Source organism: Dioscorea cayenensis, chromosome 17 (assembly GCF_009730915.1).
Source record: "Dioscorea cayenensis subsp. rotundata cultivar TDr96_F1 chromosome 17, TDr96_F1_v2_PseudoChromosome.rev07_lg8_w22 25.fasta, whole genome shotgun sequence".
In the NCBI taxonomy this organism is placed as follows: Eukaryota; Viridiplantae; Streptophyta; class Magnoliopsida; order Dioscoreales; family Dioscoreaceae; genus Dioscorea; species Dioscorea cayenensis.
The window spans coordinates 1,359,684-1,387,001 of record NC_052487.1 but is presented as its reverse complement, the minus strand read 5'-3'; the positions used below and the strand labels follow the sequence as shown (position 1 = coordinate 1,387,001).

Here is a 27,318-nt window from a genome sequence, read left to right as displayed (position 1 = left end):
GGAAACGTCCAAGGATTATTTGTGAATAAAGGAACTATAGAGGGAGTATTTGTTACTTCCCAGTTCTTTATTAATTAAAATGTTTTATATGTAACATGTTGTGCATTCATTTTTCATCAAACCTGACATACATCAATAAAAAGATTACTTATATATCAAAGAAGAGTGATTCACACATGAATGAAACAATAAATTTTATTAAGGGACTAATTATCTTACAAAATACAAAATACAATTGACTACATGCCAAACTAAAACCCCTGGACAAATAATTACAGGGCAAAATGGCATTTGATCTCGACTTTGTCAGCTAATTAAACAATCTGATAATGAAGATGACTCTCTTGCGAATCATTTTTCTCAAATTAATTAAAATCACTATCACAATATTATGTATACAGTTGCATGTTGTATAATGTTTGCAAGTTTAATTAGCCAAAGATTGTCTCTGTCTCTGCTGTCATTAGCCGGAAATTGTCAATCAACACAAACATCTTTTGCCTCCTGCAATTTTCGCTTGTTCTGCTCCCGAAGATAAGCCTTCATTTTACTGAAATTAATGCAGCAAAGTTTTAATTCTAACTTTCTTCAATCAATTAATGAAATTTGAAGCTCATTCTCAATGTAAAGCATACCTGCAACTTGGCGCCCGGCAATTCCCATCTTTGCAATACTTGGCATGAACAACCATGACAAATTGAGCTCTTTTGCAGTTTACACAACCCCCATTAACACGAATTCGGCAATCATTAGTATGGCTGAATAGTTCCCGAAACTGACGGCAATGTGCATGGCTACACTTGGTTTCACTGCACTTCAAAGCTAGTTCCAGATCCCTGACCACACTCTATTCATTCAATCAGCATGTATAGTGTTAGTAACTGCCGAATGTAAACATATTATGTTCGGAAAAATAGTAGAAATGAGGAAATTACTTCAAGTTTATATAAATAAAACATGCAGATCATTCATGGCATCACATTCATGAGATTGATGAAGGAATTAAGCACCTGCCAATATAACTTTGACTGGGTCTCCTTGCTGTGTGAAAAAAAGCTAGTGGCGTTGGCGCGCGGTACCAATTGATGATCATGTGATGAACAACCATCTTTCTGATAACAAGAATCACATATGTGAAATCCAGAGCAAGTCATGCACTGCCAGCCCAAAGCAGGTTCGATCGTGTTGCTGCATGTGTTGCACTTGGCCGTGTGGAGATTGTACAGGATCATCATGGAGGAATGCTTCGCCCGACGGAGAGTACCAAACTCGTAGTGATTTTGTAGACAATAGTTCAAAAACCCCTCTCTTGTGCTGAAAATTTGACATGACAAAGTTTTATCTTCATCATTTAAAAATGAAGAAACTTTCTCCACCTCGACCTGAAGAAGGAATTTAGGAATCAATTGAAAAAGGAAATGCATGAAAAGAAATCAATTAATGGAAGACATACATAGGTAGTTACCATATAAAACTCATGTTCCACCTCTTTGCCAGTTGAATGTATGTTCTGCTTGTTGAGATTCTTCAGGTTATCATAACACCTTAAATCAAATCCAAGAAGGTAAATTCACAAATTCATAATCGAAATGTAGTTGGAAAAGGTTTATAGAAACAAATTTAATAAAGAAGGGGAGTTTTTTTTTTTAAATTCATATAAGAAGAAATAAAAAAAACTACTTTGTAAGCATAAAAAGCTCAAGTACATTTACACGGAACACACGGTATGGCAAGATTTCATATTAAGTTTTTCAAAATTGTTTAATTTGGGGGAAGAAAAATTCATCTTGATAGGCTTAGTCATGAAAAGTGTCCTAGTAATACAAGTAAATAGATATGAGTTCTCACCTTTCACAGATTTGGAAGGTTTTTCGAAGATTGCTGATCCATAGCTTTCCAGATAAAATTGGTTTACAGCAAGACTTGCAGCAATGCTGCAGATGGATCATGATAAAATTATCCTTGGGCCTCATCTTCACCTTTAGCTGTTGAACATCAATGCATTAATATAAGCAACGGTTGCATGTCTCATTGGTTTCATAGCAAATCATAACAGAGAAGATTAAGCAAAACTAAAATTTACAAATCAGAATGAACTAGTTGAAGAAATATTACCTCATTTATTAGATAAGCATCCTTCTGCTCTCTTGTCATTTCTTGATTAGTATCATGTGCAGCAGACCTCAGGGTCATTGAAGGGTTATGGCTGTTGATAACCATAGACATTTTTTGTGTATTTTTTAGGATCTCCTCTGCTTGTTCAGACCAGTAATCTTGATCAAAATATGGCAAGCGAGTTGCAGTAATATTCGTGCGGCACTTTTCATCCAAAAAGCCATCACTAAAGTTGCTGTGGCCCACAGCAATTTTTGCCTGCTCAGCCTTGTGTATCACCTTCAAGTACCTGAGTCAGATGATTTTTAGTAGGATAAAACATGTAAAAGGAGAGATTTAAGTATTACAAAATTTTCGCAAGACTCACCAGTCACGGAGCTTCTTAGCCTCTGGTGTCTTCTGTGTTTCTGGATGGCAATATAGGATATAGTTGTCTCCCCTCTTGGGAGGAGAAACCCATATGTAGCAGCTAGTAAAACCAGACTTTTTGCAGTAATCCAGATACCCAAGCTGATGAAAAAAAGTTACTCACAATAAGCTCATTTACTTGCAGTGTTCCACCAAACAAAAATTTGATGGACACACATCTATATAAAATTAAATGATTATAAAATCCATGAAAGAAATCTATTCATACCAGCAATTCATGATATACGAACGTCCGAAGAGCCTCGTCCTTCACAGTTTTTATCTCAGGCCTGAAGTATTTAACTGAGTCTAAGTATGAAAGGCAAACATGTCTTTGATTCGGCAGTGGGCATTTTGTTCCGTATTCTTGGACATACATGGCAAAGATAATCACGTCTACACCTTCGATTTTTTGGAACAACAAAATGACCTAGAGAAAAAGCAAGATGATGGAGTTAGTAAAATTATAGAGTGATAGTGGTGAATGCAAACGAACACCTACTAAATACACCTACCCTTGATTTGTAAGGAAATCCTGACTGGTGATTTTCTTCTTGAAAGGTCTCACGGAAAAATTGTTTTACTTCAACAATCTTACTAATTGATGACACCACTCTGACATAAAGATCTTCAGCCCCTGGTACCTGCTAACCCGAAAATTCAACATGTAAGATAAAAATTGAGGCTTAGATATGGAAAAAGATTTTGCTAATAGACAAATATTACCTCCTCATAACTTTTTCCCAAACTCTGTGCTCTTTCTTGCCGTTCTTTTTTAAGGCTCTGGGAGAGCCATTTCTCTATATGATCACTAAGCCTGGTTGTTGGCAAGTCTTTTGCTCCATAAGCCTTAGTCTGGTTCAATAGCTTCTCGCCATTTTCACTTCCATGCAAAATGCAAGTGGGACAAAGGTACTCGGTTAGTTCTGACTGATTTCTTGTCTCATTAAACAGGCTACATATCTGATGTTGCCAAGCTTTGCATCTAGCACATTGCACCCACTGGAGGATAAACAAATACAAGTCAATAAGAATTTTCAATTCAACATGGTACATAAATCATAAGCATGGCATGGAGAGATCCTTACTGGCTCGCATGTAGCACCTTCCCCTCCATAGGCCTGTTTCTTCTGAAGAGATGACTTGGGAATATCTCGTCCATCAATCCTGATATTCTTGTTCTGGACACTAAAGCACTTACGGCAAATGAACTTGTCTTCAGTAAGATCATCTTTGGACACTGCAGCACTTCCCGTGGAATAATAGACAACCAAGGGATTTATATGGTTCAAACATGATGCACAGAATTTATTATTTGGTGTAGGCATAAAATTAATCTGCTCCTTCTCACACAAACTGCACAAGTTTTCATTACTTTCATGCTCCGTCCCTTGGTACCTTTTCATGCCTTCTTTACACTGCAAGGAAACAAACAACATATGAAGAGAAAGAAATCATACATTTGTGGCGCGAACATGCATTCCACAGCAATGTAGGGAATACATATCACACAAAAACTGCAAAAATTTGGCTACAAAGACAAAATTATAGAAGTTACGGCAGTTAACTATCAAATAAAGCTAACAAAGAAAGCACTTTGTTCTAGTCCAACAGTTTACAACTAACCTGATCACTAGAACTTCTGAGGCTTGCAATATGTGCCTTGATTTGTTCCGGAGTGAAAGATTCAATTAAAGAGACACCACTCATCTGCGGTTGTACCGTATTATCAGAAACTGCAATTGATTTCTCAGTAGCTTCACATTTCACATCTGGCTCCGGTAATTTTTCTTCTCTACATTGAGCAATTCTCACTTCTGGCCAGATAGGATAAGTACTCATTTGAACCTCTGGCTTACTATCACAAGATTTGGCAGTGCTTTCAGCAATTGCAGATGTTTTAACTCTCTGGCAAACTGTGAGGAATCCTTGAGATGTCATTCCGATATCCATGAATGTTAATGGTGATGTGATAGTTCCAGACTGAGTAGATTGAGTCTTGGCACGTTTTGATGGAGGCGAATGATACTCTTCAAAACTTGGAGTCTCAATCTTCGGTGTAGTGCCATTGGGATTACGATTTGCAACCAATCCCATTCCAATACCAGAGCAAGCTTCATAGTTGTGACTTCTGCATTCCTTGCTATGATCGGAGAGTGAACCAACATTGGATTCAAATATGCCCCGTTGAGCATCATCACGGACGAAGAACCCATTATCCAAAGGCTGGTTCCACCTCCAGGTGGAAGGGGTGCCAGATAGCTGATTTTGCCAACAAACTTCCTGTTTCGTCAGTGCCAATGGTAGCATTGGACCTTGTGAACTTAAACCATTTCTCTGATTAACTCCATGAACAATGCTTTCTGACTGAGGCCAGCCTAATTGTCTTTTAAGATCCACTGCATTGTTCATATTCTGCTGACTTAAGTCCATGTGCTGGCTTTTTTTGGTTACTTGACCATAAATTCCTGCAAGATCATACTTACCCACAACTGGGACATTAAAAAAGCTCCCCTGCATCTTTTGAACACCTGCTCAATGTGAAGCCAATCAAACAGAAACTGTTTAGAAAAATTCATAACATTGAAATGACAGAAAGCAAGTAAAAACAGAAGGTTGCCTTCAATATGAATGGTCAGAGTAAAATTATTCTTAGTCTTCTAAGAAAGAACATCCTTATATTATGACAATCTGATAAACCAAAATAGTCACACAAATAAACTTAGATTCCAATTCATGCAACAAAAAGCATTTTTTCTGCAGAAGTAGAACACCCAATCTATCAACGGAATCAGTGCATATGAGTTCAATTGGGCCAAACACATTGCACAAATTGTTGAATCAACACAAGCATAAGATCAGCAAAACACATTGTACAACCAAACTTTAATATATACTGGGCCAAGTTTTAAGAAAACTTAAATACATGATAAAAAAACCCTAGGGTTTATGTAAAATTCCTGAGAAAAATTAAAAAAAAAAATTAAAAAGAAAAAAAAAACTAGGGTTCGTATCAAGTACCAAGAAACATTAAAAAATAGTAAAAAAAATTAGGGTTTATCTTTATTTCTTTATAAACATAAAAAATCAGATACCAAAAACCAGAGATTATATTGAAGAATCTAATTCTTAAAAAATTGATCATGCATAAGCAGCAACAATCTCGATTAGATCAAAATATGGAGACAAAGGATATCAATGAAAGCAGAAGTTGCAATGAAATCACCTACATGGCAGAGAAACCTTGAAAATTGAAATTCGGATTAGGGTTTTAATCAAGAGGGCAATTCATCAAAAGATCAAGTTTTTAGGGTTTATGAATCCCAAAAAAAGGACCCACATTAATGGTTTCAATTCTTTCATTGAAAGCCCATTAAATATCAAATTTATATTTGACTCAAATTCAAACGAAATTAAGTCAAAATCCAACTTGAGTTTAAACCAAATCATAAAATTCAAATGAAATGAAGTCATAAGGCCTATAACCCAATTTGAGTTCGAGCCAAATTAGAATTATAGCTAAACTTGGGGTTGTTTCTTCATAAGTTTGTTAATTATTTAGGATTTAAGTAACTTAATTTAATTAATAATTTATGATGCTTGTCTGATTGTCTCAAACTAATGAGATAAATAAATAAATTCATATGATTTTATAGAATAATAAACTCTTAGGAAAATTAAGACAAAATAAAAAAAAACTTTAATATATATATATATATATACACGGGGGGCCAAGTTCTAAGAAAACTTAAATACATGATAAAAAAAACCGAGGGTTTATGTCAAATTCCTAAGAAAAATTAAAACAAAACTTATAAGAAAAAAAACTAGGGTTCCTATCAAGGTGCCAAGAAACATTAAAAAATAGTAAAAAGAATTAGGGTTTATCTTTATTTTTTCATAAACATTAAAAATCAGATACCAAAAACCAGAGATTATATCGAAGAATCTAATTCTAAATAATTGATCATGCTGCAACAACAACAATCTTGATTAGATCACGGAGAGAAAAGATCATCAATGAAAGTAGAAATAGCAATGAAATCACCAACCTGGCAGAGAAACCTTAAAAATTGAAATTTGGGTTAGGATTTTAATCAAAAAGGCAATTCATCATAAGGTCAAGTTTTTAAGATTATGTATTGGAAAAAAGGCGCCACATTGATGGTTTCAATTCTTTCATTCAAAATCCCATTAAATATCAAATTTATGTTCGACTCAAATTCAAATGAAATCAAGCCAAAATCCAACTTCAGTTCAAATTAAATTAGAACTAAAGGTTAAATTTAAATTAAATCAAGCCAGAATCCAATTTGAGTTTGAACCAAATTAGAATTATAGGTAAATTTGGGAGTTTTCTACATAAGTTTGTTAATTATTTAAGATTTAATCAACTTAATTTAATTAATACTTTATTACGCTTGTCTCAAACTAATGAGATAAACAAATAAATTCAAATAATTTTATAGAATAATAAACTCTGGAAAATTAAGACATAATAAAAAACTTTCATATATAAATATATATACTGTGGCCAAGTTCTAAGAAAACTTAAATACATGATTAAAAAAAAAAACCGAGGGTTTATGTCAAATTCTTGAGACAAATTAAAAGAAAAAAAAACTAGGGTTCATATCAAAGTACCAAGAAACATTAAAAAATAGTAAAAAAATTGGGGTTTATCTTTATTTCTTCATAAACATTAAAAATCAGATACCAAAAACCAGGGATTATATCGAAGAATTTAATTTTAAATAATTGATCATGTAGCAGCAACAACAATCTCGATTAAATCAAAATACGGAGACAAAAGATCATCAATGAAAGTAGAAATAGCAATGAAATCACTAACCTGGCAAAGAAACCTTAAAAATTGAAATTAGGGTTTTAATCAAGAGGGAAATTCATCAAAAGATCAAGTTTTTAAGGTTTATGCGTTAGAAAAAAGGCGCCACATTAATGGTTTCAATTCTTTCATTCAAAATCCCATTAAATATCAAATTTATGTTTGACTCAAATTTAAATGAAATCAAGTCAAAATCCAACTTGAGTTCAAATTAAATTAGAACTAAAGGTAAAATTCAAATGAAATCAAGAACCAAATTAGAATTATAAGTAAATTTGGGATTTTTCTTCATAAGTTTGTTAATTATTTAGGAGTTAATTAACTTATTAACTTAATTTAATTAATAATTTATGACGATTGTCTTAAACTAATGAGACAAATAAATAAATGAATTCAAATAATTTTATAGAATAATAAACTTGTAGGAAAATTAAGACAAAATTTAAAAAAAAAAAAAACTAGGGTTTACATCAAGATTTAAAGAAACATCAAAACAAAGTAAAACAACTAGGGTTTATCTTCAATTTCCTCATAAACATTAAAAACCATTGATTAGATAGTTATAAACTTCTTATAAACCTACCGATTATTACTAAAAAAATGCTTTCAAACAAAATTCTAATAATAATCTCATAATCACTTAAAAACATAATAAATTACTCATAATAGACAGCAAAAATATTTTAAAAAGTAGAAATAAAAATATTATGATCTATGTTGATTGGCTTGTGTTGATGGATTGGTGTATTACCTCAAGTTTCAAATATGATATGATTTCTCGTCGTTACAAGGAAAAAGAATATGTAAATGAGATTCAAGAAAATACTTGCTAAGTTGCCAGAGAAACAGTTGATAAGAGTTCCTTGTAATAATCACTTTATCATCTAATTCTAATTTTAATTCTAATCAAACTATTTATCATAACTTACTTAATCTTGAAGTAATCATATTTGAATTATATAGATATATTTTATCATAACAAACCTCATCTATTTTATTTAAATTTAAAAGACAAAATTTTAAAAATTAATCATAATTTTTTTTTCTTCTAAATATAACCTTCTTTCTAGGTGGAGTTGTTAGGCAAGAATTGGGCTTGGCCGCTTGGGATATGATTTTAATCCCTTGAATTTAAAATATTTTAAAATTCAATTTTTGCAAATTATGTATGAATTTGAAATATTCTCTCACTGTTATGTTTATATAAATTTGGTTATAATTCAAATTTCTTTTGTCCCACCCAAGATCTTCACTTAAAATTTATTTCTTCTGTTCTTATATTAATTAACACATAACAGATGTCACAATGTATCTAAAATATTTTCAAGGTAAAAATAAAAAATAAAAGGTCTTTCATGTTCGGATAATAATACTCAACACAAAGTAAAACCCTTTCTTTTTTTTTTGGTTACATAAAGATAGAGTTGTAAACAAGTCAAACCAAACCTATTTTAATTAAGCTTGAGTTTACTTCAACGGAGCCCGAGCCGAGTTCGAGCTTACTTCGAGCTTCATGAAATTTTGAGGCTCAAACTGGACTCATTAACTCGATAAAGCTCAGTCATTTTTCATAAATAATACATTATTATTATTTAAAAAAATATTGTTTTAAAAGTAATATTAAACTTTCTTATAATAAAAATTAAAAATTAATATTATCTTTCGCTTAAAGTTATACTAAAACAACCTATAATATTTTTTAACATATTATTATTAATGATCCCCTAAACGACCATTTAATATTACTATAAAGGATTCTCTAAATGTTTTATATAATTGAGCTTATTAATGATACTATAAACAATTATAGGAATGATCATTCGAAATGATTTTTATAAATAAGCTTGTTAATGATAATATAAATGAGTCTCTTAAAGAATTTTATAAATGAGCTTTTAATGATACTATAAATGAGTTGCTCATAATCATTAATAAGCCAAGCTAAGTGGTGTTCACGCTCCGCTTGTTTACCTTCTAAGCTTAAAAATCATACTTCATAATTATTCTTTTATCTTAAAAATCATACTTCATAATTATTCTTTTATCTTAAAAATCAAGCAGAGCCGAGCCTTCAAGCTTTTAATGAACACTTAAGTTCATTTATAGCCTCACTTAAGAAAAAAACACACACACATTTAGCAAGATTGTTTAGCGTGCTCATGAGTAGGCTCATTATCAAGCTTGTTTTAACATACTCATTAGGAATCTCATGTGCAAGCTTGTTAAGCAGACTCGTGAGCAAGATCGTTTAGCAGGCTTGTTTCTAAACCCATAAGTTATAAGCCTTAACAAGCTGATAAATGAGCAAGCTCACGAGCGGCTCAATTCGTTTGCAACTCAAGAGTGAGATTGACACAGAACAGCATGACTGGATAAATATGATAATCAACAATGGGAGAAATAGTATATTTATAAAAAAAATAAAAAATTTAAAAAATAAGTACAAATTTAAGTTTGTCGATCAAAATAAACTCATTCATTCAACAATGTTAAAGCATCACAGTAACTTCTAAAATGACAGGTGCAATTAATGCTAGGTAGATTAAGAAGTATTAGCTAAGTTCTTGGACAAGCTACCAAAGTAGTTGTGCATCACTACATACCTTATCACATGATGATGATTCTATGATAAATAAATAATTTATAAAGTAGAGAAATAAATGAGTCTACCTGGCTTGAAACTTTACAGGGGACTGAAATAGTTCTCTTTGCAGCATGAGAAGGATGTTCCTCAGAACAATTTACTGTTTAAATCATTTCTGCTTCTATCACTAGATCTCTGCCAAGAATCAAGACTCTTTTCTTCTCTAGGATTTGGAGCTGGCCTTAACGTGGTATCCCTGGGTACCCATCTTTTGTCTTCATATCTGGTGGTTTGAAATTTTTGAAAATGTAAATAATGACCCAGTTGTGCAGAAACTTAAAGAAACCAAAGAAGGAACATGGTTAGGATGTAAAATGAAAAATGCATACTTTGCATGAATAAAATTCTCAATTCCAACTCTGTCATAATTTGGAGGTAATTCAGCTTCCCAGTAACTACTTGACTTTTCATTCCCCATTGCTGCAAAACCAGAACCAATTGAAAATTAATGCAAGCCCATGATTTTTAGTTGGCTTATATGGTAGAAGGATAACAACCAAAGGCATGGCAGGAAAAACAAAAGGAGATTGGCTTGTTTACATTTAAGAGACATCAAGCTTTTTTCCTTTTTGTCTTTTTGTTCTTGCGTGTTTTCTTTTTCCTTTTTTTATTTTTTACCTTAGACATTAGGCTGGATAAGAATTCCTACCTATCATTGAAAAAACTAGACAATTAATATGCACCGCAAGGTAAAAATGTGTTCTAGTAGCACAGGCCATTATAAATATGAAAAGACTGCCAAAATATAAACATAAAAATCATTCACAAGAGTTAGAACATCATTTTGAAGATAATTCCAGTTCCAAAAATCATATATCAAATGGTCTACACAAGATTACAATTTTAATCTCATCAACATCGATTCAAGATACTCACTTGACTTTACAATCAGCACATTCCCTGTTCTCTGGCAATTTAAGAAGCACTTCCAGTATCTGCAAAGCACAGTAATGCAGCAGCAAGAACAAAAGATAGCACCAAATTAAAATTGGTGAAATTAATAAGCATATTGTACAAAGTAAAACTCCAATTGAAAATGATTAATTATTGGATAAACGAACATAATTTATGGTGGGCAAGTCTTAGAGCGGAAAGAGGAAAAACTGATTATACAGCTCCCATTAAATGTTCAAAATATTCCTAACCAATCCATTCTAGCAGAGGGCTAAAGCCTACAAATCAGACTAGGATTGCTATTGAGTTCTTACAAGCTATGAATTGAACACTCAAACTCAACCTTCAAAATCATCAGCTTGGATCACACTCAAAAATTAATGTGTCAGGCACTGGGTAAATGAGGTTTTAATCTGTGTGTTTCTGTTCATGCTACATCTACACCACTCAATCTTAAACATCAAACTCAAAAGTTAAGGACTTCCTTTAAAAAAAAAAACAAAAAAAACAAAAATATCTTCAATGTAGGAAGGCTATAAACAGATCCAGGAAAGCCTTTGTTTTGATCAGCTGGACAACAACATCAGGAAACATTAAACCAAAACTTATAATATGAATACAAGTAGATCAAAAAAATCTACTTCTCCAGTAACTCAACAGAGGCAAGATCATGAAATAAAAAATAAAATAAAAAACCAGACTGAAACTAGAAGCTAATCAATCTCCTAAAAAACAATACAAAACACAGTAATACAGCAGATATGTAATCTGAACATCAGAAAACTGAACCACAATAAAAGTAGTGATTTATCAGAGGAGAAAACAAAAAGGAGACCTTTTTATGCTTGGCATTGAGCTCTTTGGAGACAGAGAGACCCCTTCTTGTTCATGGTTGTTCACTGAGAAATGAGCACAAGGATATGGTCCTCCCTCCCTTCTCTGCACTTGAATGACCAACTCCATGGAAGCTAACCCTCTTGTTTCTGTTGTTTCTTGTTGAGTCCAAATAAATAAATAAAAAATAAAGAAAAAATTCTGTTTAAATTTTCCTTTGTTTTTTGAAGAAACAAAAAGATATATATATATATATATATATAATAATTCTGTTTGATTTTTAGTTGGTTGATTTTTGAATTTACATGTGGAAAAAAGATAGGAAATAAAATAAATGAATAAATCATCTAAGAGTAGGTTTGGCAATGAAGCTGATAAAGTTAAATGTTAAAAAAAAAAGGTTTTTTTATTATAAAAATTGATAAATTTATTGTAGGGGTGGTGAATTGATATTTATCTTTATAATAAAAAAATACTGGCTCATAATTTTTTTAGCATATTAAAAAATTATTTATTTATATCAAATTCAATTTATTTATTAAATGTAAGCAATATATATATATATATATATATAATTAAAGGGTAAAACTTTCAAATTTAATCAAATGCTCTTTTTAGATTCAAATTTAATCAAATGCTCTTTTTAGACCAAATTGCATTTACTTTTGACAAACCAAAAAAGAAAAATATAATAATAGTTATAATAAGTTCAACTGTTAACCTAGTCATTATGTTTAATTCCAATCCATTCTCAATTCCATTAGATTTTTAACTAATATAACTTTTAGAAAAAATTAAAAAAAGATTAAAATTAAGTATGAGAATAAAATTGATAATTTTCTTGGTCTTCCTTTCTTTGTATTTAGATATGGATGAAAAAATAAGACCAATGGGATTTGGTAACCAATTCAAGTGATTTCGAATTCAAATTGTTGTATATTAAAAAAAAAAAAATACCACAGTGAAAGCAAATATGACTTATTATATTTATAATTGTCTAAGATAAGACAGTCCTTCATTTAATTCTTGAAGACAAACATGAACATGTACTTTTAAAACAATTAAATTGGAACTTGCCAACACTATCTTGTAGTCTAATTATAAGCATTGTGCAAGAACTATTTTGTATGGCAAAATTTATTGCAATAACTCGTTTGGTTTTAATGCATGTGTTTATTTAAAAAAAAAACAAATCAGTAAAATTTTTCTTATGAGTATGAGCAAGAGTAAAATTCTTTCAAAAAATTAAGATTTCATGAAGCAAATCAAATGGCATGAAAAGCAGAGATCCAAAATGATAGACACAAATCAATAAGCAAATGAAATTTTTTTGTTTTTTACTCAATCAAAATAAAGTGATTTTCACAAATTCGCAGTTTAAACAAAACATTAGCAAATTATTGGATTTACATTATGAAACAAATTTATCCAGTGCCACTGTAGGATATTTGTGCCCTAAAAAAAATTATTCAATCTTAATACATTTAAAGTGAGGACACTGGTGTCTGAAATATTAATTGCAAGCATGTGCACACTCCTAGCAAGTGGTTTGTCTATATTTTATTAAAAAATATTAATAATAAATTAATCTGATATTCAAGGTCTACGAAAAATCAAGTCAATGATAACAAAAACTAAGATTTATATCAATCTTGAGAGAAAATTAAAATAAAATTAATTAAAGATACAAGGGTTTATCTCAAGTTTCCAAGATAAACACAACAATAAGAACTAAATTTTATCTTCATTTTCTCAAAAATGTAAAAACCAGATAGCAAAATCTAATTCTGAATAATTCATTATGCAGTAGTAGTGATAATCTCAATTAAAATTGTGACAAACCTTGAAGTAAACTCTTTCCCTATTCATAAAGATTTAATTCTATTTATGATTTGCCCACAATTTTCAATATATATATATATATATAAAAAGCTGGAACTACATAAATATATATACATGCTAAACATCATCTGCGGATGTTCGTAGAGTCGTCCGCAGATGATGTACAGTACTTTTTTATAGGGTTGGATGACTGTGATTGATTCAGTTACTGTACTGAGATTGATTGGATGATTCAGATCAAAATACTGTGCATCCCACTTTTTACTGTGCTTATAAATAGTGTGCAGTGTTACTGTTCACAGAACAGTGTGCAACCGTTGGATTGAAATCCAACGGCCCATATCAACGTTCACAGATTACGTATCTGTGAACGTTGACAGAGGATGCATCCTTATATATATATATATATATATCTATATATATAACTGGGGTTTTTCTTAGTATATTTGTTACGTATTTGTGAGTTAATTTCATTAATTTTTGACACTTTTCTGACACTATGATATAAATAAATAAATTCAAATAATTTTATAGAATAATAAATTTTGAGGGCAGTAGGAACTTACTAAACTAAGAAAATTTTTAAAATTTATTGGAATGTAAAATATAATTTTCAGAAAAAATAAAATAAAATCATGGGACATTTACAAAGTAGTAGTACACTAAGATTGTGTGTATAATTCTCTGTGAAATGACCAGAGTCCCCAGACTTTGGCAAAGATGTCAATCTCCATGAGAATCCAATTCTGGAGATCCACACACTAGTACTACATACCATCATAAATACTTTTGGAGTGCCTCACAAATAAATAGATATAAATATATATATATATATATATATTTGGAAAGCTTATAGATATATATACATATTATTAGACCATCGCTGCGAAGAACAAGTGATAATATAATTAACTCTCATATGACCGATTGAGGGTTTGATTGTTTTTGGAGGAAATAAATTATATATATATATACATATGTTATGAAACAATTTATCAATGTTGTAAAGAAATATAATAGACTAATGATTAATCTCATATGAAAATTTGATATTATAAAAACTAAAAATAATGCAAATTGTATTTGGGGGAAAAAATTGGTGTTTGTGAAAATACGCTTATTAATTAGAATGCTTACTTAAAACTAAACAATTTGTTTTGACTTAATAGTAATATTGGTTAAATATATATAGTAACATAGTTAGCTATATTTTGAAATTTCTATTAAGATTATTTTTATAAGTACATTACTTTTCTATAATAATATGCATTAAATAAAAAATAAAAATTCTCTTTTAAATGATGTAGTTTTCTCTCAATTCTTCACTATCTAAAAGAAGTCTAATTTTGCTTGTTAATTGACACATATAGTTTCAAATTTAATGAAACTATCCACATGGATGTTATATATAATGGTAAAATCATTATAAATTTAATACCAATTTGCTGGACTCATATATAATTTAATAAAAAAATAAATATAAAAAATCTATGAAAATTGAACAAAATTTTCCTATACCTAATCAAAACGGTAATCAATGTATCAATGACCTCTTGGCCTATTACCATAGAGATCTCTGCACAAAAAATTTATGTTCCGTTGAAGAGACATGTTTAAATCTAAGCTCACACAGAGTGAAAGTATAGATGTACAGATGTAGTACCTACATATATATGCACGTGACACATGACTTGTCTATATTTCATCATAAAAAAATAGTACTTAATGCAAATAACCATATAAAAACAAAACCATATAAAGGTATAATTCAATTACAACATTGAAATACCATGTTGGAGGTTAATTTCTTTCACAGCATTTGATTTAAAGAAATAAATTTTCCATAATATATTATTATTATATACATGGAGAGAAATATGAAATACCAAAAAAAAAAAAATTGCTAGAATTCTTGGAATAAAAGTAAATAATATTGAGACCAGAACTATAATGTCCATACGGTCAAGCCAGCTGGTCACTGAAAATTAAACGCGTGCGGTTGCATGCATGCATTGCAATGCAAATGCAAGCACAGGCCAATATATATATATATATATATATAGAATCTCTCTGTCAGACCTTATCACTTTCATTTAACAAATTAAATAACAAGTACTTAATCATTCTGAAAATTGAAAAGAGAGAAGCATAAACACATTTTTCTACTCACTCAAACTACACTTAATTACCACCACCACTACCACCACCACCACCCACACAATTTGTATGTATATATACATATACATGTACTACTTGCCACCCTATAAACAGCCTTAAAGAGAATAAACAGTACCTAATGTACATTCCAAGTGATGTAGCTCACACCCACCCTCTCTTAGCCTTTATTCCTTTTGACATCTTCCAATGTCCATGCACACAATGCATGCTCTCTCTCTTTTATAAGTCTGATCCATTCCTTCTTCTTCATCACTTGAGTTAGTCAATAGGCCTTTAGTTTGTAATGGCCTCCACTACTGTTTCATCTTTTCATGTTTCATTGTGTAGCTTGTTCTTCATGGTGTTCATCTTCACTCTTGTTTTGTTTCATGGAGCTTGTCATGGATGTGGTGGAGCTCATGATCATGGAGGACATCGCCGGTTAGGACCTCACCGGGAGCACTTCACCGGTGGCCGGATGTTCAGCTTCTTCCCAAGAGGCAGGTTCAGGGTTCCACCTTCTGCACCTTCTAACAGGCATAACTCTATGCTTGACTCTATTTCTGGCAAGGATATGGCTTCTCCATGATACTATATATATTGTGCTGGTTCTGATATCATCTTAATTAATATATATCAACTTGTTTTACCATGCTTCATTAGAGTTTTTTGTTTATATATTTGTTTCTTGTATTTCTTCTCTGTAACAATAATATGATGAGAGGTTTTCATTTCTATTCATCTTCTTCCAATGATGATTGTTGGGAATAGTCATGAGTCACAATGCATATACCAACTCCAAAACACTGTTCCAATAGTGGTGTACTTTTATTATATATATATATATATATATATGAAACGGTCCTGGTTTTGGTTTCAAGTTCTACCAGAACTATCAAAGTACTTTGAAAAAATCTCAGTTACAGGCTTGTAATTTAATGATATGTATGTATATATATATATTTATTAGTACTTCCTTTTTCATTCATCAAATCCAAGACTTTCCTGCACTGGTCCTTGGTTTAGTACCATTAATGAAAACTTAATACGTTAATTTCATCAATAAAAAAGGCATTCAAAACTAGGAACGTAAATTACGTAATTCATTAATATCAACAGTAATTGTAGCATTCAAACTCTAAGCAAGTACACACTAAGTTCAGCTCCAGAATTTCCATCAGGATTCATCATGTAGAATGCTTCAGAGTCCCTGGAACCAACCACTCTCTCAAACCTCGCTCTCATGAACATCATTTCCCCCTCCGGCTCATCGCCTTCGGCCGGTAACACACCGGCCCCCATCGTCACCGGTTCGATAGCCTTCAATACCTTCCAATCACTGGCACCGCATTCTCGCCGCACGGCGTAGCCGCATTTCCTCCCGTTGCAGTAAGCCTGCCACAATGGTTGATCTAACAGCCTCCCGGTCGAAGCCACGGCCTTCTCGGCCTCGAGAGCAATCCTCACCATCCCTGAGGCCATCTCTCTCACAAGAGCACTTGTTGGCTTTGCAAGCTCAACAAGAATGGCAGGAGAAGATCTCTGATCAGCCTGAAAGGCCAACTTGACATGTCCTCTCCGACGGCCAAATATAGTCCCGGTGACCCGAGGACCGAGCCCAGCCAACCTATCTCTTCCGGCGATAACAGCAGCGATAACCGACCGCAATCTCATAACAGCAACTGAAGCAGATGATAAAGTTTTCTTCTTCGTGGCAGCCGGAGAAGCCATGGCAGTCGCCGTAGGGGCTTCTTCATCTGTGAAGAATGTAAATTCTTCTTCACCATACTTCTTCTCAGACTCTTTAACACTTCCTCTTGAAATCCACTGGAAGTTTCTCCTGGATGAAGAGGACTCAAGAGGACTTCTGGCCATGATGGTGCTCATGCTCTAAGATGGAATGAAATGTATATTGATTCACTCACTCAAACGCAGAGGATGTATGTTCTGGGGAAGAGACAATAAGCATGCATATTTATTCTCTGATGGTCTGCTACTCAATTGAATCCTGACAAAGACCAGATCCAACTACCAGTGGGGTTGGGGAAAATCAATGCAGAGAAAAGCATAGGAAAGACACAGGAGACATAGCAAGACACATGAAAGAGAGAGGTGTAGGGGAATGACTCAAATTCATAAGAGATGAAAAGGGTGGTCAATTTGACTGAACCAACAAAAGAGCATATCAAGTCTAATCCATTTGAGACAAACATCAGCAAAGGTCATCATCACTGTGAAATCAGGATGTGATGGCAGGACACTAGATACAGATGACAGTTTGACCCAAAAAAATAAACTTTGAGCAATCACAGTTCAAATGGGCAACAACAAGACATGGATCTAGAAGATTTACTAGAAAATATACAGCAACTGAGCGTTTAATTATATTAGCTAGTTTTGCTTTGCTTTAATCCATTGATCAGTGTACAGAGGAGAACATACAAACCTGAGGTTGTTATGCAATGCGCCGACAGAGATAGCATTAATGGTACAGTGATATCTACCTTCGGCTATGGTTCCGAAAATGATGATCATGCCTGTCTCTTGCCTGTTGTGATGAAACACTCGGGCTGGTGATGCCGTTATATGAGCTATAGTTTTTCCAATGCTCGCCACTGGTTGTCGGGCTGTGATAGGATGAGTGCCGAGTGGTGCCTGGTGGTGGCGGTGGTGGTGGGTAAGTAAATGGATTGGCTGAGTTCTTGTCAGGCAGAGGAGTCCCACGTTCTCTATCAGACAATGATCTATTTAGTGCTGGATGTTGACCATAAGGGCTGTACCTCGGTGAGTAGTATCCACCCGTATCGGAAGATGGTAATCTGTTGTCTCGATGGTCTTCCGACCACCTCTCATGGCTGCGCCCTCCATGGGATTCTGATGAATGACTTGATCTAGAGAACCTGTGGTGCTTGGAAGGGTAGGATCCTGGAAATCCACCAGAGTGAACTGCCCAAAGCCTCTGGTTTGCATTTGCAGGGCTAGGAGCATTGATCCCTGAGAATTCTGCTGCCATCTTTCTCAACGGTGTTTCAGGTTCAGCCTTTTCAGGGAGCTCCCCTTCTTCATACTCTTCTTTTATCTCCTCCTCTTCAGAAAATATTGTGATTCCTGAAGGCTGATCTTCATCTTCAGCTCCCTCTGGCACAATTAGGCAATAGTTGGAAGGTATATTCATAATAACTAAATTTTCAAAGCAAAATTCAGTTTTGAATCGTCACCTAGATATCCTGGTGGATGTCCCGGCTCTTGAGTTCGGTGTAGCCAAGGAAGTGGATCGGATTCCTGTATCAGAAAGAAAACTTGATGCTTCACAATTCATTACGATAAAGATTATAAATAAATCTATCAATCACAGTAAGCAAGTCGATATAGTTTTTCAGTAAATCATTTTACATCATAAAACGAATTTATGGTGCTTTCAATTATAAATCATATTGTCAATATAGAAACTGTTTGTTTTAAATAAGTTTCAGGATATCTGGAACTGTTCATAAATATAGCTCCCAAACGTAAGGTAGATAGTTATAGCTGCCAACAAATAAAAGAGGATATAGCTACAAGAGCAATTTCAATCCTACTTAGCATGAGGTTTGCTAACTAATTTAAGGCTAGTGAACACTTCTACTAAGAATGAGAAAAGAAATTGGTTACCCTAATACCCAAGGATTCTTTTGCTTCAGTTCCAAGAACTCCAGGTTTGATATCATCATCAATCTTCCCAGAAGATTTCTGGTAATACCTAATTTGGACACGAGGACCAGAAGGCTGATTACGTTTTGAGCCATGTAGTCTGCGAGCATTACTGATTGCATATCGGTTGCGAGGTCTTGGGCATTCCCTCAGCATATGACTGTATGAACCACAGTTAAAACATCGCGAAGTATCTGGTGTCTCGATCCTGCCATTGAGAAGAATCACATGCACATTACCACGTATTTGAACAATTGGTAGACAAATTGAATTGAAAATAGATTATGAGATGTCAAAAGAAACAAGCATGTTCCTGCAGAAGATGCAGATCTGGAACAATGTCCACAATAGAAAGAAGAGGGAGAGAACAGAAAAAAGCAATATATAGCAGTCATTAGAAATTTGGCATCCCTCATGTAATTTAGTCAAACCAAGCATTTAACGGATTGAATGTAACACAGACAGGTCCCAATTATTGTGCAGTATCATAGATTGGTTGCTCTTCCAAAGAAGACATAGATGAATATTGAAGACAGAGAGAAAACATGGAGATGTTGGATAAATTTGGTCAGTAACTAAGAATAATTTTCTAGAAATTCCTGTGAAATGTTTTGCCCTGATATCTTGTAGAAAAGGGCTCCAACCCTGAAGAAGTACAGGGAAGGAGTCTCAAAGCACTTAATGAGATCTAAGGTGATGTAGGAGATAGGTACGAAGTACTAAACAAATGAGCATGTGACCAGCTGTGAAACTATAAGAAGATGACAATGAAAATCAAGATAAGTATGAAAGCCACATAAATTAGGGCAACCAGCATAATTTGCCAAATCATATAAAGCAGAGTTTTTCACAAGCACTAATCAGTCAATGCTAGATCCAAAACCTAAAATACACATTTCTACACAAAGTATACAACTGGACCAATCAATGGCAACAAATGCAGCTGAATACTACATCCCTCCTGACTAAATAACCTGAGCAACTTCATTGCTCAAAAAATTACTATAGAGATCATAAAGGAAATAACTAATGCATATATTTCAAAACAAATTATATGTAGAACAAAAGGATTTCATAATTATTAAAACAAATGAAACACACCAGTTGGAATTTGTTGAACCATCAAGTGAAGTTGAACCCAACGTATATCCCCGGTCATAAAGAGGAACTGACTCATTTTCTAATTGGATGTCATTGATTTCTTCTTTTCTTTTCATGTTGTCCAACCAGAATGACTACATGAGGAGGAAAAAAAAAAAGGAGAGAGATCCACAAATTATTGAAAGTCAAACAACAATACTGAAGACGAAAATCTTGCTTTAGTACCATCTCCATCAGAGGTGCAAAGTAGAAGGTCATTGTAACATAAACACAGAGTTAAACATAAAACATTCAATCAACACACCAAACTCAAGATAGAGAAAGCATAACTTGAACACCACTCAAAAAACATAAAATAAAATAACTTAAAGTTTCTATTTAAATAAAAGGATATACTAAATTCTGTTATTATAACAATGAAAAAATTATTTGCAATACTGGCCATCACAGATCACAGAAAAAAGTTAAAACCAGGCCAGCCGAAACACCTTATCCTCACACTCAACACAGTTTCCTTAATAATGTTAAACAGGTCCACCAAGCACTCTGCATAAAGTCATCAACGCTAAAATAAATTCAGATTGGGCCATCCACATTCTTGCCATGTCATGATATCTGATAGGATAAACATGTATTTTCTTCTAGACTAGCAGCTATCAGCACTCATTTTCAATACAGGCCTCCATTGGCATGTGTTAGTAAAATGATAGTAAAATGACAGAAAACGTCTAGCATAAGCTAACCTACTTGGACTTGATCACCGAATAATTTAAACTTTAAATAACCATATCAATTCCCAAAATTTTCAGGCTGGTTTTAGAAGGCAAACTTTGGCCATTGCTGTTTTAAGCAAAATGATTGAGTTTAATAAGATTGATTTGAATATCCACATTGGAGAAACAGCAAATAAACTGAACTGTTATATTTCATTTGGCCTTGAGTATCAGATAACTCACTAAATAAAGCACATGCAGGTCACTTTTTTTTTTTTTGGCACCTCATTCAATATTGGGTGAAAATTCATGGACAGAACACACTCAATATTGGGTGAAAAATGCCAAAATGATCTAGGTTTCCCACCAAGTGGTTGCTAATTACCATGAACTTATGCAACACAGATAAGCAAGCAAGCAAACGTCATTTAACGACAGAAAGGTATTTATAACAACACAAACAGCAAATCACATACCACAGTAGATGACCTCCCTGATCTTAAGCTAAGTGCTGGAAAGTATGTCTCTTCGCCAGACTCAAAAGCCTCCTCTGAAGACACCTGATGTCCATGGGAGAATATAAAAGATAGAATCAGGAGCTGCCGAAGTTACAGCGTAAATAGTTGGTAAACTAAGATAAAATATATATACATTTATATATATATATATATATATAATAAAATCTTGTATGAGTTTTTTCCCCTGAAACTAGAAGTTACAAAACTGCCACCTAATCTTTATTTTCTGGGATAAGAAAATTACATCAGAAGAAGATTGACGCTGAGCCTCCCACTCAGACCAATGCTGCATAAGCTGCATGAGCTTTTTCTTGCTTTCTCTGGGAAAAAAAAAAGAAGCAAATATCAGAAGACCAAAATAAGGCGACAACTTAAGAAATAATGATGATTGTCAAAAGTAAGTCATGCAGAAGTTGATGAAAAAAATGAGATATGTTACTGAAGGAACAGAGAAAATATTTTCAAAGAAAAGAAATGATAACTCCAAGCCAACCTTGTCAAGGATTTATAAACTACATGTACAGATGGTTGCTGATCATCATATGTAATTCTAGCTCGCTTAGCTCCTGTTATAACTGGCAATCAAAATTACAGAAAAAAAACTTAGGACATATGAGAAAACAGGACAAGCAAATCAAGAAAGACTAACATCAGCCTAAACATAAATCAATTAGTACCAATATCAAAGTTATTAGTTGACACCCAAATGCAATGATGCCATTTAAGTTAGTAGAGCAAGCACAAGCCTTGTTCTAGATACACACCAATGGAAACTTAAATATCCGTTATAACCATATATACATCAAGATTTATATCAACAACTGTGTCTAACAATTTAACAATAAAAGAGTAACAAGGAAAGAGTAATGCCAGCTGTTCATATCCAACTAACATGAAGGTAAAATCAAAGTAAAAAATCAAGGGAAAAGGATACCGCGTTCATCAACCAAAAAGTTGTCCCTGGATTTACCATTTTGGATAATTGCATGGCCATTCTCCTGGTCCTGTTGAGGATCTTCCTTCTCCAACATTGTCACAGATGTAGTAAGCTCTGAACTTTGTGATAAAGCAGAATCCTTTTGCTGTGCTTCAACCTCAACATTCACTATTGGTGAATATTGGCCTTCCTCCTCCTCAATATCCATGTCAACTTCCTCAATACTATCCCCAATGGGAATAGTTGTTTGAGATGTACTCTCTGTCAAGTTATTTTCATCCGGAACAGTGTTCAGCAACTCTGGGACATTTTCTTCACCTCTACCATTAGAAGTGCCAGAGGTATCAGGATCAGTAAAATTATTTGAATCCATCATCAGCTGGAAAGCAGATGCCTATAGTCTCTAAGTTTAACCGCCAATTAAGTGCAGATACTGTGCTGGAAAGGATTAAATAAACAAGTTATTGGTTAATGACACAGAAAAATCAGTCAAGAGAAAATATAGCAATAAAAAACAATTAACAATTTTAATGCATACAAGAATACAAAACTTCAAATTAAAAAACCAAATGGTATAGGAAGGCCGCATAAGAAAAGATATTGCATAACATAAACTGCCAAACAAATATAAAAATAAGTTTATATCAGACGGCATTCAAAGTTATTTTACAGACATCCGCCGAACAAAAGTAAGACAAAGAGTTGTTTTGTGAGTGCTCAGAAAATCACTGGCCTTAAACTGCTCTCATGCTGTGCTGTGTTTAATGCAAGCAACACAATTGTTCTCTACAACACATTAATTATTGAGGTCTCACAAACACCAAACCTCAAATTTATAATCAGCATGAAGGCCAAGCCACCGAAAAACTCCTCAATTAACAACAAAACAAGAGAAAACCCAATTGTAAATGCATTTCCTTTCTTAAAAACTCTGGGAGATGTACAACAATTAAGCGAAAACTCAATTGTAAACGCAGAACCCCAACTTTTCAACTCCCTCAAAACCCTAAGCTGCCAAACAACTCAAAACCAGCAATATGATAGTTCCCAGTCAAATTCAAAGCTTTACAAGCTCCAGCGAACAAAAATCCCACTAAAATCTTCAGAAAACACCATACAATCCATCAACACAGCATGCAAACACAAATAAAAGGCTCAAACCATAACAAAGCCAAAGAATTTAGGGCAAACCCTCTACAAAAGGGATTCTAAGACGAAAAAGAGAGCAAAATGAAAATTGAGATCTAAGTGATGCAATGCTTGAAAACGAAGGAAATCAGCGCAATTACCATGACCCAAACAAAGAAATTAGGGTTCAAGAGATGATAGGGAGAGAGAGAGAGAGAGACCAGAGCATTACCCCAAAGAGAGAAGAAGCCCGTGAGCGGAAGACGAACGGAGACGACGACGACGACGACGAGGCGATGGAAAGCCAAGCTTTGAAAGGCGAAGGTAGTCGTGGTTGGAGAAGACGAGGTTCGATTAGAACTTTTATGAGTACCTGAAAAAATTTATGGGAAATCGAAACTATGTTTTTTATACCTAGAAAAAAACCAAATCTCATTCGAATTAAATGGTTATTTCTGGTTGGACCTTCAGACTCAATTTTTGGGGACCCGAATTTGAATTTGATGATTTTTATATAATTTTTTTATAAAAAAATTAAACAGATTTAATTATTTTTTTCATATATATATATATATATAATAAGATGGTAAGTTTTCCCTCTCACTGGAGCAAGTTTATCCACCCAAAACTAGCTAAAACTGAATTTTTATATAATGTGGGGAAAATTTACCATATATATTTTTTTTATTTTTAAATTTTAGTGAGAATAAATAGTAAAAAATAATAATAATTTTGTATACAATATAAACTTATGAGCATAGTAAATATTTTAATTTATAGTGGGGACAGGCCGTGAAAATCTATTTCTTGTTGAACTCATAAAATAAAAGGCAAAAATTTTAAATTTGAAAATTAATTTATTTTTAAAAAAATGGAAGGATGACAATGTAAATTTTTTTTAAAAAAAAATTGACTTTGTTATATTGGCATATACAAAAAATTATATAAATTTAATTAATATTTATAAATAATACTGACATTTATAAAGAAAAGCAATTTCTCCGCTAAACTACTAATACAAAAATGAAGAGAATTTTTATACATGAAATCATGGATATTTTGTTAGCTAAAATTTTTTTTTCTTACATCTATTATTTTTTTCATGGAACTATCCACTTAGAATAACTTATCCATCTTCCGTGCAATCAAATCAAATTTATTTGCCATTGTATTTGCTGTTATTGTAGTATTATTATTATTGATGGAGCATTTTTCATCCAATTTTTTTAATAAACAATCTCATATAAATATGGCCAATGTAATATATATATATTTATATAAAAAAAGCCGGTATTCTAAGAACGCCCCTAGATTTTAAATCTAAAAATATCCACAGTAACCATCAGATTATCATTCAACGGCTATCATCATCATACACGGTGCAAAACGTATTTTATAGTATCCTACAGCAATCGTAAACAGTAAAAAATATATAATGCTTATATAAATAAACATCTAACGGTGGTACAAGAAGCATCTCTAAATAACAGTAATCTAGAATATATCTAGATTACCATTTCCTTATATATATATATATATATAATAAAATTTAGTACTTAATACGAAAATCCAGAAACTAATTCAAAAAACAATTAATAAATCATAACAACCTACAAAGAAGGTGATGAGAATGGAGAGAAACCAGAGTGAACAAGGGACTCAAGTGGCCTAAAGAGTGGTTGGGGGAGTTGATCCCATGGGAACCAATCCCAACCTTCACACTTATCAGGTTCAAGGGTAGCCGGAACTTGATCTGACTCAACCAGCTCAGCACGCACCAAAATGGTCACAAAGTGACTCGGGTTCGGACCATCTCGGACCACATCATTGACCACCTTCACCACCTCAATGTTCTTCACTTCCAACCCTGTCTCCTCCTTCACTTCCCTTTTAGCACACTCCTCCAAACTCTCCCCTGTCATCCAATAAAATTATTTAAATTTTAAAAAAAATAAATAAATAAAATTTGAATTATTTTTAATTTACTCCCTATTTATTGATGCATCAATGAATTATAAAAATAAATAAATAAATAATAACGGACCGAATTCAAGGCGACCGCCGGGGAGGGCAAAAGTGTCTTTTCCGATGGGGGAGAGGCGGCGGCCGAGCAAGACAGCGGAGCCTTTTAGTATAAACACGGCCACTGCCACCGTCGGCGATCTTTCAACTGCTCCTCCTCCGTTCATCTCCGGTGACTTTGTGATTGAGATGCTCACATTTCTCCCTTTTATAGATTAAAAGTTTTTTTTTATTTTTTATTTTATAAATTATTTGGTAACTGTGAACAAAAAGGACCTGACTTTACTTGTTGACCAAGAAAAGTTATCATTTATATTTAATATATTAATGGCTATGTTAGCATGACTCGAATTTTCACATCAATAAATAAATAAAATAGTTTTTTAAATTTTTTTTTACAAGACCTCAAAAACTTTTTTTTTTAATAGAAAACATCCTTCGTTTATCAACAAATTTTTATCTTCCATTTGAACTTATTTCGATAATTCTTTTAATTTCTTTAATAGGTGCAATTACTATGGCTCGTCAATAATAAATACTTAGAATTTCAAATTCTAAATCAAATAAAAAATAAAAAGGTTTTCGTTAATTTTATTGCCAAATATGAACGTCTCCAGAATTTAAAAAAGATGAGAGAGAAGCAATGTGAGAGAGCAACTAGATGAACAGTATCAAAAAATATTGTACAACAAGTAATTATTAAATTTTTTTTTTACAAGAACTCAAAAACTATTTATTAGTACAAAACATCCTTTGGGACACAGAACATCTCCAGAGTTTAAAAAAAGATGAGAGGGAAAAGCAATATAAGAGAGCAACTAGATGAACAGTATCAAAAATTATTGTACAACCAACCAGACTTCATTGTGCTATTATTTATAAACATAGTGACAGAAATTCAAAACTCGATAAAGACCATTGGATTTTCATCCAACGGTTGAAAACAACTTCCTTATATTTGAAATCTAGGTGCTTGTGAAATCAAATAATTAAATATAAATCATGAAGTAAATGAAAATAACAACCAGATCTCTTTCCTTAATCTTAGGGGCCGTTTAGTTCCTTTGTAATGATATATTATCACGTACCTTGGTAATGAGATTAGCAATACTATATGCTCAAGAATGTTGTGGTAATTTATGATAATAATGTTTGGTTGAAAACTCATATTACATTAGTAATGTTTCAAATTTCCCAAAATACACTTATATGTATAATTTTGAGCAAATTTAAATTTAAAGTCAAATAAATTTTGGGATCAAAATAATTAGATCATAATATCAAAAATTAATTTATGCACATAATTTTTTCCAAAATACTTTTATACCTAAAATTTTGAGTAACTTAAAAATTAAGATAAAATATTTTTTTTATGATAAAAATTAATTATAATACAAAAAATTAAAATTTTCAAAATTAAAGATATTCCGAAAATAAAATTAATTTGTTTTATCCTATGTGTAAAGCGT

At 32.7% G+C, this 27,318-nt stretch overlaps 4 protein-coding genes across 8 annotated transcripts; all 4 read right to left on the bottom strand.

Moving 5' to 3' along the window:
- Positions 1-209: 209 nt before the first annotated feature.
- Positions 210-10,230, bottom strand: LOC120280096 (histone acetyltransferase HAC12-like). Of its 2 annotated transcripts, XM_039286826.1 has the most exons (14): positions 10,040-10,230; positions 5,010-5,054; positions 4,150-4,922; positions 3,612-3,941; positions 3,250-3,525; positions 3,039-3,167; positions 2,753-2,953; positions 2,483-2,625; positions 2,116-2,404; positions 1,849-1,985; positions 1,466-1,544; positions 1,011-1,382; positions 636-847; positions 210-550 (listed from the first exon to the last, which is right to left on the bottom strand). In XM_039286826.1, the coding sequence occupies exons 2-14, from the start codon at positions 5,041-5,043 to the stop codon at positions 478-480; spliced, it is 3,048 nt and encodes a 1,015-aa protein (XP_039142760.1). In that variant the 5' UTR covers positions 5,044-5,054; positions 10,040-10,230; the 3' UTR covers positions 210-477. The 2 variants fall into 2 exon arrangements, with proteins under 2 accessions (XP_039142760.1, XP_039142759.1); XM_039286825.1 differs by having other exon boundaries at positions 4,150-5,054.
- A 6,588-nt stretch (positions 10,231-16,818) lies between these two features.
- Positions 16,819-17,664, bottom strand: LOC120280373 (protein MIZU-KUSSEI 1-like). The gene has a single exon (XM_039287198.1). It carries the CDS (start codon positions 17,625-17,627, stop codon positions 16,872-16,874), a length of 756 nt encoding a protein of 251 aa, XP_039143132.1. The 5' UTR covers positions 17,628-17,664; the 3' UTR covers positions 16,819-16,871.
- A 547-nt stretch (positions 17,665-18,211) lies between these two features.
- On the bottom strand, positions 18,212-24,241 carry LOC120280372 (zinc finger CCHC domain-containing protein 8-like). 4 transcript variants are annotated; one of them, XM_039287195.1, is made up of 9 exons: positions 24,049-24,241; positions 22,697-23,137; positions 22,256-22,337; positions 22,007-22,082; positions 21,721-21,804; positions 20,532-20,665; positions 19,392-19,638; positions 18,959-19,022; positions 18,212-18,878 (listed from the first exon to the last, which is right to left on the bottom strand). In XM_039287195.1, exons 2-9 carry the CDS (start codon positions 23,073-23,075, stop codon positions 18,241-18,243), a joined length of 1,704 nt encoding a protein of 567 aa, XP_039143129.1. In that variant the 5' UTR covers positions 23,076-23,137; positions 24,049-24,241; the 3' UTR covers positions 18,212-18,240. The 4 variants fall into 4 exon arrangements, with proteins under 4 accessions (XP_039143129.1, XP_039143130.1, XP_039143128.1 ...); XM_039287196.1 differs by having other exon boundaries at positions 22,697-23,132; positions 24,060-24,241; XM_039287194.1 differs by having other exon boundaries at positions 24,060-24,240.
- Positions 24,242-25,416: 1,175 nt separating this feature from the next.
- On the bottom strand, positions 25,417-26,043 carry LOC120280924 (nudix hydrolase 1). The gene is made up of 2 exons (XM_039287895.1): positions 25,872-26,043; positions 25,417-25,742 (listed from the first exon to the last, which is right to left on the bottom strand). The coding sequence occupies exons 1-2, from the start codon at positions 26,014-26,016 to the stop codon at positions 25,438-25,440; spliced, it is 450 nt and encodes a 149-aa protein (XP_039143829.1). The 5' UTR covers positions 26,017-26,043; the 3' UTR covers positions 25,417-25,437.
- Positions 26,044-27,318: the final 1,275 nt, after the last annotated feature.

Excerpts from the sequence above, each read along its gene's own strand:
- LOC120280924 (XM_039287895.1), bottom strand. The coding sequence starts at position 26,016 with ATGAACGGAGGAGGAGCAGTTGAAAGATCGCCGACGGTGGCAGTGGCC. Across the intron at positions 25,743-25,871 it reads CGGCGGTCGCCTTGAATTCG|GGGAGAGTTTGGAGGAGTGT; the intron begins GTCCGTTATTAT and ends ATTGGATGACAG.
- LOC120280096 (XM_039286825.1), bottom strand. The coding sequence starts at position 5,043 with ATGCAGGGGAGCTTTTTTAATGTCCCAGTTGTGGGTAAGTATGATCTT. Across the intron at positions 3,168-3,249 it reads TGGGAAAAAGTTATGAGGAG|GTACCAGGGGCTGAAGATCT; the intron begins GTAATATTTGTC and ends TCGGGTTAGCAG. Across the intron at positions 848-1,010 it reads AGTCAAAGTTATATTGGCAG|AGTGTGGTCAGGGATCTGGA; the intron begins GTGCTTAATTCC and ends TTGAATGAATAG.
- LOC120280373 (XM_039287198.1), bottom strand. The coding sequence starts at position 17,627 with ATGAGCACCATCATGGCCAGAAGTCCTCTTGAGTCCTCTTCATCCAGG.
- LOC120280372 (XM_039287195.1), bottom strand. The coding sequence starts at position 23,075 with ATGATGGATTCAAATAATTTTACTGATCCTGATACCTCTGGCACTTCT. Across the intron at positions 22,338-22,696 it reads CTTTTTGGTTGATGAACGCG|TTATAACAGGAGCTAAGCGA; the intron begins GTATCCTTTTCC and ends TTTGATTGCCAG. Across the intron at positions 21,805-22,006 it reads AGCGTCAATCTTCTTCTGAT|GTGTCTTCAGAGGAGGCTTT; the intron begins GTAATTTTCTTA and ends CATGGACATCAG.